At 32.3% G+C, this 13,870-nt stretch overlaps 1 protein-coding gene and 1 pseudogene across 1 annotated transcript; both read right to left on the bottom strand.

Moving 5' to 3' along the window:
• Window positions 1-277: 277 nt before the first annotated feature.
• LOC120199220 (tropinone reductase homolog At2g29170-like) lies at window positions 278-1,749 on the bottom strand. Its single transcript, XM_039200380.1, has 3 exons — window positions 1,675-1,749; window positions 435-677; window positions 278-364 (listed from the first exon to the last, which is right to left on the bottom strand). Exons 1-3 carry the CDS (start codon window positions 1,747-1,749, stop codon window positions 278-280), a joined length of 405 nt encoding a protein of 134 aa, XP_039056311.1.
• A 469-nt stretch (window positions 1,750-2,218) lies between these two features.
• The window catches only part of LOC120199308, a 38,038-nt pseudogene continuing 26,386 nt past the window's right edge, over window positions 2,219-13,870 (bottom strand).

Genomic DNA, 13,870 nt, shown 5'->3' with positions numbered 1-13,870 from the left:
ATCAAAAATAATTTAAGCATCATTATAGTACAACAAAGAAGACAAAAACTATATGAATATGAAACTTGATGTGACATCTTCAAAATTTATATATGTACACAACATATGTTAAAATATAGGAAGGATCATATAGAAGCAAAGTATTACCTTTATTGGCTCCATATATCGCTACTAAATATGCAGGCATAACAGAACCAATTGAAGAGATAAACACAATGCTTCCCGACGCTGAAGCTTTCAAGAGAGGATGAGCCAGTTTGGTAATGTTATAAGCTAATTAAAAGTTGGTACTCGCCAGAGATGAAACATCTTCCGCTGTGTAATCCGTCACCATTTTCACGATGTTATTTCCCACAGTATTTACCTGCAAATTTTACCAATCATCATCACAAGTTTAGATTCATCTAATTTATAACCAATTCAGGATAATATACCAAGATGTTGAGCTTCCCATCGAACTCAGATGAAACACTGTTTATCAGCTTTTCCCTTTGATCTTGATTTGAAACATCACACACCGAACCTCTGACTTGGAAACCCTCGGCTTTCCATTGGAGCAAGCAAGTGTTGAGCTGGGATTCAGTTCGAGAGCATGTATGTACGCTTGCTCCAAGTCCTGCTAATTCCTCCACGATTGCATGTCTGCTATCATTGCAATAGGTGCGTTTCACACATGACTTAAAAACAAATACGTTGAAGGCAATATAATAGTAATAAATAATCTTTTCGCGTACTTTAATTCCTCCAAACATTTTGTTAGGTTGTTTCGCTACACAATTGTTATTATATTGGCAAGCAATCTTTTACCAAAGATGAGATTTAATTATACGTGACTATCGACAAACCAATCAAAAAAATAAACGTCGTGATGATTTTCGTGTAAGTACCACAACGACTATAGAAGTATGCAAAAAATGTACAAAAAACTATAAGAATAATGCCACAAGAACATAGAAAAATGTGTCACTAGAGTATAAAAATCGTATCAAAAAGACATAAATTCTTATTAAAAAAAATTCAAAAAAATAAAAATAAAAGACATGCTATAAAAACAAAAGAACTAATAGTCACGCACGGCAAGCAAACAACATTAAAAACCGTCGCCGCCGCCAGCTAGACAAAAGTCAAACGGAAAGGAGAAGACGCATAAAATTATTGAAAGAAAATTAAATTGAAAAAGGGAGAGACGACTAGGATTTAGGGTTTATTAGTTTACCGTGAGAAAATATTTTTTTAAGTTAGCTTTTAAATCTAAATACTCTTTTGATTGTAAATATTCATCTTAAAGCATTGACTATAATAATTTTGTTTATTTATTCTGATGGTCAATGATTCCATTATCTAACAATTGAAGTCCATTAATTTAAAAGTTAAATGATTAGTTAATGACATTTTTTATTAAAAATACGAGAATAATGTTTTAAAAATATTTTATTATTTTTTAAAAATAAAATATGATATGGTATATTGGTCTTAAGTGTCGGGATATAATTTTGGACATTAAGTCATTACTGTGGTAATAATGAGAGTTTGGACTGGCAATAAAACCTCTACCTAAGAGTTCAAACATGCCTCATGCATCGCAGATTACAAACTACGTAGAAATTTGAGTTGACTCATGGCTCACGGTGTTCACGGCGGTGTAATTTATTTTGGAAAGTAAATGCCATTTACTGTCATCCCTCCATCAACACAAATAACCTGTCCAGTTACATATGAAGCCGCCGGTAGGCACAGGAACGCCACCATTGCCGATACTTCCTTCGGTTCTCCAAGTCGTCCTAATGCTGTTAGATTTTTGGTTGTCTCTATTGTTTCTCCGTGACCTTCAATATACTGCAAAAATATGTACAATAAAAAATCTATCAATACATCTATTATCTTTAAGCAAAAACAAAGAAGGAAAGAGTGTTCATAACAAGTTTTTAATTTGGATAAATGAAACTAATTCAAAATTTATTTATTTTTATAACTGATTATTTATATATAACAAATGAAGTAGTGGTTTAAGACAGTATAATGGGTTAAAAATGAAGTAATGTCCGAATTATTGTTTATCAATTGTTACATCAATGAACTGTTATAAAAATCTGACTCATGCTTACTAAAGACACAGGCTAATCGCTTCAAGAAGTTGTTTTATATCATTAAGTAGGGTAAATATGGGCTAAACATTAAAGATAAGCATGTGGAAGAGTTTACACGTTCAGCAAGGGGAGTTTTGATCAACCCGGGTGTAATACTATTAACCCTTATATTATCTCCTGCCCAATCATATGCCATGTACTTCCCAAGTTGGTTCATGGCCTCTGCAACAAAATCAAATACATCTTATATACCATATGTATACATGGATGGAAGAAAAAACCTATCTGCAATGTTCAAGATGATATGAATCCCAAGTAAAACAAACAATTCTTGTATGATATAACACAGTACGAAAAAGAAATTAGAACATGTCGTACTCTGAATAGCAGAAATTATCAATTTATCGAAAGTTATAAAAATATAAAAAGCATGAAAAACTGTATGAATATGAAACTTGAATAACATAAATGTAACATCATGTACTCAAGAAAAACATATGTTAAAATACAAGAAGGGTCAAATTTAGAAGCAAAGTATTACCTTTGTTGGCTCCATATATAGGTCCTAAATATGCAGGCATAATACCACCAATTGAAGAGATAAACACAATGCTTCCAGACGCTGAAGGTTTAAAGAGAGGATGAGCCAGTATGCTAATGTTATAAGCTGATTCAAAGTTGGTACTCGCCAGAATGAAACATCTTCCGCTGTGTAATCGGACACCATTTTCCCGATGTTATTTCCCACATTATTTACCTGCAAATTTTACCATTCTTCATCACAAATTCAGACCCATCTAATTTATAACAAATTCAGAACAATATACCAAGATGTTGAGCTTCCCATCGAACTCAGATGAAACAGTTTTTATCAGTTTTTCCCTTTGAGCTTGATTCGAAACATCACACACCGAAGCCGTGACGTGGAAACCCTTGGCTTTCCATTGGAGCAAGCAATTTTTGAGCTGGGATTCAGTACGACAGCATGTATGTACCCTTGCTCCCAGTCCTGCTAATTCCTCCACGATTGCATGGCTGCTCGCATTGCAATTATCTCTTTTGAGTGAATTTCAACTAGACTAGTATCAAATCTGTGTATTCCGAATACATGTAATGAAGAAAAAGAGAAATTTTCCCAATCCCTTTGGATCCACCAGTAACAAGGGCAGTCATGCCTTGAAGACTCCATCTATTGTCTTTGCTACTCCCCTCTGCACCTCCCATTTGCTTACTTCTCAGCTTCTTCTTTCTTCCCCTCTCTCTTAGTATATATTGTGTGGATGAGATGCCTTAAATAGTATTGATTTCAGCCACAGAAATCAATTCCGTGTCGCGATTGATGTTATCTTTAAAATTTTTCTTATGACATGTGCATTTAATTAATGACGAAAGGAATTAAAATTACTGACGCATTAAAATATTGAGAAGAAATTGAACATAATAGTCATCAAAACACTTATACAAAAATAAAATACTAAATATAAAAATACAAAAAAAAAAAAAACAAAACAAAACATTTAATTGTGACTAACATTAAAATTCAATAACTTTCGTCAAAATTCTTTGTCTCTGTCAAATGAGACATTTACAAAGTGATAAAGGAATAGTGAACAAACCAAACATTTTGATAGGTTGTTTTGCTACACAATTGTGATTACATTGACAAATATTCTTTTACCAAAGATGAGATCTGATTATACGTGACTACTGACAAACCAATCAAAAAATAAATGTTATGAAGTTTTTTGTGTAAATAACACAAAGACTACAAAAGTATGCAAAAAATGTACCAAAAACCATAAAAATAATGCCACAAGAGCATAGAAAAAGCTTGTTACTAGAGCATAGAAAAAAAGTGTCAGAAAGATAAATTCTTATTTAAAATTAAAAATATTCAAGAAAAAATATAAAATACATAATATAAAAATAAAAGAATTAATAGTCACTGACGGTCAACAAACAACATTAAAACGGATGTCGTCGCTAACTAAACAAAAATCAAACATAAAGGAAAAGATGCGTAAAATTATTGAAAGAAAATTAATTTGAAAAAAAGGGAGAGACGACTAGGATTTAGGGTTTATTAGTTTACCCTCAGAAAATATTTTTTTTAAGTTAGCTTTTAAATCTAAATACTCTTTTGATTGTAAATATTTATCTTAAAGCGTTGACTATAATAATTTTGTTTATTTATTCTGATGGTCAATGATTTCATTATCTAAAAATTGAAACCCATTAATTTAAAGGTTAAATGATTAGTTAATGACATTTTTTTATTAAAAATACGAGAATAATGTTTTAAAAATATTTTATTATTTTTAAAAAATAAAATATGATATGGTATATTGGTCTTAAGTGATGGGATATAATTTTGTACCTAACAATAAAATACATATTTAAATAATTAATGTCAACATTCATAAGAAAACAAAATAGTTAACGTTATTTAAACGAGTTCATTATTTAATCTAACAAAAATAGATAGAATAAAAGCATAATTTAAACACAACTTCAAATAAAAGAGTGTAATAATAATCTAATATTCGATTTAATACGATGTCTTAAATGTATCAAATTTGTTGATCTCGAAATATAAATCCTAAATTTGATGATTTTGACCGTGCAACAAAATCAACTATATTATATACATCAAAATAGGTTTATAGCGGTATTTTTTACGGCGTTTTTAGAATAAACGCTGCAAAAGTCTCTTACTTTAGCGTCGTTTGTATACGAACGCCGCTAAAGACTAATACTTTCGTGGTGTTTTTATACAAACGCCGCTATAGGCTCGTACTTTAGTAGTGTTTTTATACAAACACCGCTAAATACTCGTACTTTAGGAAGCGCTTCCCAAATAAAATCAGTAGCGGCGTTTATGGAGTAGCGCCGCAATAGGTAAGTACCTTAGCGGCGTTTTTATTTAAAAACGCCGCGATTGAATAGTATAAGGCGGTGTTTATCGATAAGCGCCGCGATCGACATGCAGTTTAATGGCATTTTAGTACCAAACGCCGCAATTGTCATATAACCTAGTGGCGTTTACTTAAAAAAAAGGCTGCTACTGAACACTACTTTAACATATCGGGATCCAAATCCCTAATTTTATTCGAACCTTCTTCTTCCTTTCAACTCTTATCAGAAATCTGACTCTAAATCACGCCGTCGTCGCCAGTCCGATCACCAACTATCGACCATCAAGTATGTCATCGATTTCTTCCTTTCCATATTAGAGTAATAAATCCATATTTCATGTATATACTTGTACCGAGGAGAAGGGACTCCCCAGTTAAGCATCGGACTTCCTCAAGAAAATTTTTGCACTGCATCACACCTTCTCTATATGCTTCACATTCATCTTTAGTGTCATTGATGTTCTCTAGACAGACGTTAACAGCCTAGGAAAGAAGTAACATAGGGCACATCATCCCAAATGGGAAGACATAGCAGGAAAATAAAGTATATAAAGCCCAAACAAACCTATATAAACTATTTTACACAAGATTAAGACATGTAGTGGATATTTAAGAAAGACGAGTAGAGGGTTGCTGTGAAAATGCTACTGGCCGACTCTATGTTACGATTACGAAATACCATTAATTTAGGTTTTTAATTAAGGCTTAGTTCATGATTTTATTTTTTTCCTTAGGTTTCTAGATCATGCTTTTTAGCTGATTAAGGTCAAACCTATGTATTTGGTAGAACAGCAGCTTGAATTTTATATAGCATGAGAAAACAAGATAACACATTTTTCCTCTTAAATATCATTCTTTTATTCTCTCTAGTTGAAATCTGTGACAACATAAATTATACCTCATAAGCACATATGAGACCAAGATTGTCAAGACAATGCAGAATCTTAGATTTTTCATTCGATAATCGTTTTCGTAGTGCTTTAAGCTTATCATCCAAGTCTTTATAAGAAACTTGCAGCAAGTCTTGCAACTTCAACAATGACACATCGATCTGTCCAGGAAAAGGTAAAATGACTTCAACATCTAACATGATAAATGCATACAACAATTGCCACACACATGTGAATCACGTTATACAAGTCCATGGATACCTTTAACCAAGAGGCATCTACCATTGCTTTCAAATTCGAACTAGAAAATTCTGACACAAAGTTGAGTCAAAGTACCTTTAAAGGCTGCGACACCAATAAACCGAGAAGCACAAGGCTCCTAGCTTCAAGTTGATTTTCTTTAGAAATAGGTCCCTAATGGTTCAAGCAACTTTACTTAATATTTAGGCAATAGGCACAAAACTCGAGCAACACAGGATTTAAACAAAGGATAACCTTTGCTAATTACAGGTGATGTTGTCATTCCAAAATTCTTTGGCTTGTTCTTGGATTTGTCATAAAATTCCTACATCGAAATTAGGAACACAAAAAAATTCATTTTTAATCAGGGACAATAACAAAAAAAAAATCACTAAATTCTTGCAAAAAGTTTTTTGGATTAATGACCATCATTATTCTTGCATATGGATGGTTTCCAGTAGCACGGTGGCACTCATCTATTATCAATAAGGACACCATCTCTAGACTCAAGAATGCCTTCCTTAAGGCATTCAATAGAATTTGCGGTGTCATAACCAGAACTTATAAGATCAATAAGATAGATATTTGTTTCAATTATCTAGCCTCGATGCTAAAAGAGACATATGATCCTAAATAAGCATAAAAATAGCCTTATTATAGCTAACTAGTTAGAAAACTTACAACATGACCCTTTACTTGTTTCTCCCAACAATCCAAGGTCCATTCATCAACCCCCATTGCTCCATAATACTGTTCAACTTCCAAACTTGCATGATCTTTTATATATATATTCAAATTGATGCAAACAAACACAAACAATTTTCAAGATTTTCACATCAACGGAAGATATTTTAGACTCTCCGTGATAAAAAAGGCATACATGGTTAACTAGATGAACAGTAGGAGCCAAGAAAACAATCAACTTTTTACTGTCAAAAGACTTTAAAGCTTCACCAAAATCTTTGATGAGAATCACAGCGATCATTGTCTTCCCTACACCTGTATCCAACACTGCTATAATATTTCTTCTCTTTGCAACCTCATACACCTGCAACTGATATTAAAGTAATGCAGGTTGTTTCTTAGAACTTTGTGTACTTCTTGGAACTTTGTTTACTTCTTATCTATTATTTTATTTTTAAATCACGAGTTATCAATTTCTAGTCATTTAAGGAACTAAGTTCTACAATTCCATTAAAGTTGTTATGTCTTAGTGCAATGATATCAATCTAATTCCTTGGTTAGACCTAGTAAACAGGACTGGAGAGAGAGTGTTTAAGTGAGAGGCTAAGACTTGAAATGAATGTGTTAAATTTAGAATTTGGTAGATTTATTATGAAAGCCTCGAAAGAAAGTTCAAATTCAATTCTATATTAAATAAAAAGAGGACTGGGTTTGTAACCATTTAATTGAGATTCATTTAATTTTCTGCGTGAGATACATGTCTTATTAATGTCCTTGTGTACTTCACTTTTTGATAGCTTATTTACATTTTAAAGGCATTTTGATTTCTCTTGTTTTTTGCGTTAGATACGTCTTATTGATGTCATTGTGTACGCCACTTTTTGATAGATTACTTATATTTTAAAAGTTTGTTGTTTTCATGTCACTTGGATGTGTATTTTAGATTATATGTTATATCTTCTTCTTGGTATTTGGTTTATTAATTGTAGAAAACTCAATAGGCAACTTTGAAAAGAATAACCATTGAGTATTACCCTTATATTTCTTGACTGGGATCTGTTTAGAAGTTAAAGAGGTTATATTCACTGGTATAAATAGATAGTTGTTCTATTGATTCCTGTATCTAATGTGGTCTGAGGTTAATTAATGATCAAAATTTGGGTTTGTAATGAAATTTTAGGTAAAATAACAAATAGGTAAACTAACTTTTTTATTTCCTTATGTTTATAGGTAACATAATATTTGAAATTGATATTCCATAAATAAGAAATGGATAAGAATTAGATGGATTTGTCAAGGGTAAGCGACAAATATCGAAACGAAGTCGAAACTTTTCTAACTTTAGTTTTTGTGAATGCAAGCGAAGAGAATATGATTCTTTTCCCTTGTAAGAAGTGTGCTAACATTAATTGGCACATTCGTGAAGTTGTCTACGAGCATCTAGTAGTTTTTGGCTTTGTTCGGGGCTATAGAAAATGGATATTTCATGGAGAGTTTACATCTCATAGATCTTTTTCCACGAGTTTTTTGACTTATCCTTCTAATTCTCACCATCGATCTGTTAGAGAAGATAACATGGAAGGTATGTTGCGAGATGCATTTAATATGCATAGTCATCATCAATCTGTTAGAGAAAATGATTGTGACAATGATGTTAATGATTTCACTACGATGAGAAGAATTGGATGTGCTGAAGAGCCAAATGGAGAAGCGGCAAAGTTTTACAAGTTGCTTAATGAAATGAATGAACAACTTTATGAGGTATCAAAATATTCAAATCTCTCTTTTTGCATTCGTCTTTTCCACTTAAAATGCTTGGGAGGGTGGACTGGTAACTCTTTTACGCATTTATTAGAATTTCTAGGAGAAATGTTTCCTTTTGCAAAAATCCCTCAATCATGCAAAGATATGAAGAAAATGATAAACTATTTGGGTCTTGGTTATGAGAAAATTCATAGTTTTTTGAATGATTGTATATTGTATTGAGGCGATCGAAAAAATTGGGAGTCTGGTCATGTATGCGGAAAATCTCGGTGGATGACTAGGGACGCTGAAAATGTAAGTGAGGATGAAGTTGAAGCACAATCAAGAAAGAAATCAGTAAAGATTATGTGATATTTTCCTCTAATATCTAGGCTTCAAAGACTTTTTATGTCCTCAAAGACTGTTGAGTCTATGAGGTGACATTATGATGGAAGAACCGATGATGAATTATTACGATATCTTGTGGATTGTTTAGCTTGAAATTCATTTGACAACAAGTTTCCAAGTTTTGCAATAGATTCTCGAAATGTCAGGCTCTGTCTTGCATCTAATGGGTTTAATCATTTCAAAATCAGGAGTACTTCGTATAGTACTTGGCCTATTATACTTGTTCCATATAATTTGGCTCCTTGGATTTGCATGAAACAATCATCTTTTATCTTATCCATGATAATCCCTAGCAAGAAAGTTCCAGAAATGATATTGATATTTATATGCATCCTCTTATTAAAGAGTTGAAACAATTATGGGTAGGGGTTGAAACATATGATGTGTTGAAGAAGGAGAACTTTAATTTACGTGCAACTTTATTATGGACAATTAATGATTTCACTGCTTATGCAAATTTATCTTGTTGGAGTACCAAAGGACATTATGCTTATCCTTGTTGTATTGTACAAACATGTTCGAAGTGTTTGTATAATGGAAAGAAGTTCTCTTATATGGGACATCGTTGGTGGTTAGATGAAAATCATAAATTTAGAAGTCAAAAAATATGTTTGATGGTAATGAATAGTTCCAAAAAGGGCCTGACAAAACAACTGGGTCTAATATCTTCTCCATGTTGAAACATATCAAGTTATTTATGGAAAGATGAATCAACCAACGAATACACGATCTAATAAAAAGGCAAAGCAGGTGTATGATTGTGATGTTGACCAACAGAGTGATGATGAGTCTGATGAAGAGAATGATCCAAATGAGGTAGATTTGTGGAAAAAAAGAAGTATTTTCTTCAAGTTACCTTATTAGAAGGATCATATTTTGAGACATAATCTTGATTTCATGCACATCGAGAAAAATGTTTATGAGAATATTATTGGGACCATTCTCAATGTCGACAGAAAATATTAAGATAATCTAACGCGTCGGCTTGACTTAGTCGACATTAGAAATCAACATGATCTTCATCCGCAGTTACATCCTAATGGAAAATATTTATTGTCGCCTTTTATTTTCAGATGTCGAAGAAAGAAAAAGAAGTGTTTTGCATGGTGTTGAAGGATATAAAGGTCCCAAATGGGTATACATCAAATATATCTCGATGTTTTAGTGTTAAAGATCGAAGACTTTAATCTTTAAAGTCACATGATTATCACATATTGATATAAGATTTACTTCCAGTAGCTTTACGTGGTTGTATGTCGAGTAAGGTGACGTCTTGTATCATTGAACTTTCTAATATAATGAAAGCTATGTATGGTAAAGTTCTTATGGTTGAAGAACTTGAGAAACTACAAGATCAATCCGCCTTGACTTTATGAAACTTGGAGAAGATATAACCACCTTCATTCTTCACAATTATGGTGCACTTGCTAAGTCATCTTCCTCACGAAGCAAAAGTTGGTGTACCAACTTTCTATTAATGGAGAGAGGTGTTAATTGACTTATATGTATTAAATGACTAGGGATTATACATTTTCATCACTCCTATTTACATACTATTTTCTTTTGTATCTAGGTTCTTATGCAAGTTGAAGTCTTACTGTCGTGATAAGCGCTATCCGGAAGGATCAATTGCTGAAGGGTATTTGGCAGAGGAATTATGACTTTTTTGCTCTAGATATTTGGAAGATGTTGAAACAAGATTGAATAACCAAATAAAAATGATGTGTTTAGTACTAATGACTTAGCTAAGACCTATTTGTTTTGGAAGTTATGGTGAACCACTCAACAAAGTTGAAATTGCACACTTAGATGATAAGTCTTGGGTACAAGCACACTGATATGTTATTTTCCATCACGATTCAACATATCCCTTTCGTACGTAAGTTTTACGGGCTAAATCCTAATGTATTTACTTAATCGTTTTTATTTATCATTCTTTAACAACATAATATACTTTATAGTGAGTCTAAAGAAGTCTTGAGATCTCATGCAAGCTCCCAAAAATTACATCAGCGAGAGATACATAAGTTATTCACAAAAAACTTTTCATGAATATTTAGGGCAGATGGTAAGAAACTAAATCATTGCACACAGTTGTAAGTAATATATAACTTTTGTTTTAATATATCAACATAAATGCTAATTAATTCACCTTTCACGTGTAATAGGTTTGGATTGGGAGAGAAGTTAGTGAAGATTTTAAATGGCTTTCTCAAGGTCGGAATAGAATTGTTAAAAGATATAATGCCTTCCTCATTAATGGGTTCAGGTTCCACATGAAATCTCGTGAAAGATTAAGGAGGACAAAAAATTGTGGAGTAGTTGTTACTTCTTCAACTACAGTTATGTTAGTGCTAGGGACAATCATCATCTGGAGGGAGATGTAGAATATTATGGAATTCTTATGAACATTATTGAGTTGGATTATTATGGAAAACGAAAGGTTGTGTTGTTTTGGTGTGTCTGGGTTGATGTAAACACTAGTCGAGGCATAAAAAGAGATAAATTTGGTTTTACAATGGTGAATTCCGCTTGATTAATTCACACTGGTCAATAATTGATGGATGAGCCATATGTTTTTTCTTCTCAAGTCAAACATGTTTTTATTGTCACGATCCAATGGATGAGGGTTGGTATGTTGTACTCCGTAATAACCCTAGAGACTTGATAGACATTGGGGATGGAAGTAGAGATGACATTGAAACAAGATTAGAAGCTTTACCTTTTGTAGCACAAAACTTAGATGAAACTATCACTAATACTACACAACTTCAATGGGTTCGGCAGGACTTGGATGAAGATATTTATGAGAATTGATATGACATAACATTAGTAAGATTTTATATCTTAAGTTATTAATTTATAATATTATAAGTTATAACATATTGTCCTTCAATATATTCATTAATAGTAATATTTTAACTAACATTATTGTTTGTTTATTACATATATCATGCCCAGAAGAAAATTAAGTGATTTGCAGATTGTTCGAGCTTCTCAAGAGGAGGAAGAAACAAATAATGAGGAATCGACTGTCGTTGGCTCTTCAGAAGTTTCGATTACTGTTGAAGAAGATGTAAAAATTGAATGTAATGTTCGTCACTTTCTTTAATTCCTGGTTCATTTTGAAAACTTACATTGAATTATTTCTTATATAGTTGAAAATGGTCGAACACGCAAGACTAGAGGACGTACAACGTTGAAGGAATTATACCAACTTCCTCCTGGGCACCGTGTGAAAGTTTCAAGAAATGATGTCGGTCAACCTATTGGCCCAGAAGCACGTCTTCTATCCAGTTACTTAGACATTGTTGCACGTAATGCTAATCTTTTACCGATCAATTATAAGTCATGGCGTGAAATGCCAAATAGTAACAAAAATCAGGTTTTGGATTTTGTTAATGTAATAATGTCAGTATAATAGATAGTCCATAACAGTTCAATAGCAATTTATATTTACTTTGAACATTTATGTTATTTGTAGGAAAAATTTCTTTAGAGGTCTTAGACGATTATTTGAAGCAAGCGTTAGGGAAGAGATTGAGAGACAATAAGAGTTCTTTAAAAAAAGAAATACTTCAAGAATGATCTCAACCTTGAAGAGAAGTTGCAAACTGTCCCACCTGGAATGCTCAGGTATCAATGGGAAGATGCTGTCAAGTTTTGGAGTTCAAAGAGAGGACATGTATGATGTAATTTTCAAAAATAATAAAATGTCATTATAATATTGACTTTATAAGTACATATTTAAAATTGTAAGACCGAGAGAATGTTGGTGTTGCTAGAAGACAACAACAAAAGTTTACTCACACATCTAGATCAAAGAGCTTTGCTTGTATAGCTAATGATGAGGTACTATTGATTATTCACATAGTGATTTACAGTTGGTAGCACATACTAATGAAAATTAGTTATATTTTTAATTAATTTTTTGCAAGACTTAATTTTTATTTTACATTATAGGAAAATATGTCTGGTTTTAAAATTAGACAAATAAAGCTCTTCGACACGACACATACAAAAAAAGGATGGCACTCCTATGACTGATGAAGTTGCATAAATTATGGTACATTTATTGGACACAAGATTTGAATTATGTTATATTTATATCTATAGTATGACATTTTTATTTAAAATAATTATTGAATTGATTATTAGGAAAAATTGAGGGATAAAAGGGCGGAGTATGAAGCTACGACTTCAAGTCATGGTATTGTTAATGCGGGTGACATCAAAAATCAAGTTATTAATGAAGTTTTGGATCCTGAAAGATATGGTCGGGTTCAATGTCAAGGATCATTCGTTACTCCCACCAAATATTTTGGATCAAGTTCATCTCAGTACATGTCATCACAGAGCCAGTCTTCCCAATTAGAAGTTAGTCGTTTAAAATAACAGTTGCTGCAATAGATCAAAAAGTTACTCAAATGAAATCCGAAAATGAAGCAAGGGAAGTAGAGAGAGAATCAACATATCAGCAAAATGTCAAGACTTTGAAAATCGACTTGAAGTTATGATGCAGATGATACGATAAAATCAACCTCAGAGTCCACTATCTTAGGTGTTATTTTAGATATATGTTGTGTTTATTCTAGTTAACAATGTTGAAATGCATTATATTTTACGTTAATGTAAACTTTGATTTATTATTATGGATTTCAAGTTGGTTGTTATGGATTTCATGTTTTTTTGTTATGGATGACAAGTTTATTGGAAAATGCTACAGGTTAAAAATTTAAATTTGGGTAACAAAAGTGCATAAAACACCATCGTCAAAATATGTGTTAATTAGCAACGTTTGTATAACAAATGCCACTAAATACATACTCAATACCGCCGTTTTAGAAAAAAGCGCCACTAAAGTTCTATATCTTTTGTGGCGTTTATACAGAAAACGCCACTA

Source organism: Hibiscus syriacus, unplaced genomic scaffold (assembly GCF_006381635.1).
Source record: "Hibiscus syriacus cultivar Baekdansim isolate YM2019G1 unplaced genomic scaffold, ASM638163v2 tig00005406_pilon, whole genome shotgun sequence".
Lineage (NCBI taxonomy): Eukaryota > Viridiplantae > Streptophyta > Magnoliopsida > Malvales > Malvaceae > Hibiscus > Hibiscus syriacus.
Note: the sequence above shows the minus strand (reverse complement) of the source record. Positions and strands in the feature narration are given on the sequence as shown.

Excerpts from the sequence above, each read along its gene's own strand:
- LOC120199220 (XM_039200380.1), bottom strand. The coding sequence starts at position 1,749 with ATGGTGGCGTTCCTGTGCCTACCGGCGGCTTCATATGTAACTGGACAG. Across the intron at positions 678-1,674 it reads GTGTTGATGGAGGGATGACA|TCATGTGTGAAACGCACCTA; the intron begins GTAAATGGCATT and ends TTTGTTTTTAAG. Across the intron at positions 365-434 it reads ATGGGAAGCTCAACATCTTG|GTAAATACTGTGGGAAATAA; the intron begins GTATATTATCCT and ends TAAAATTTGCAG.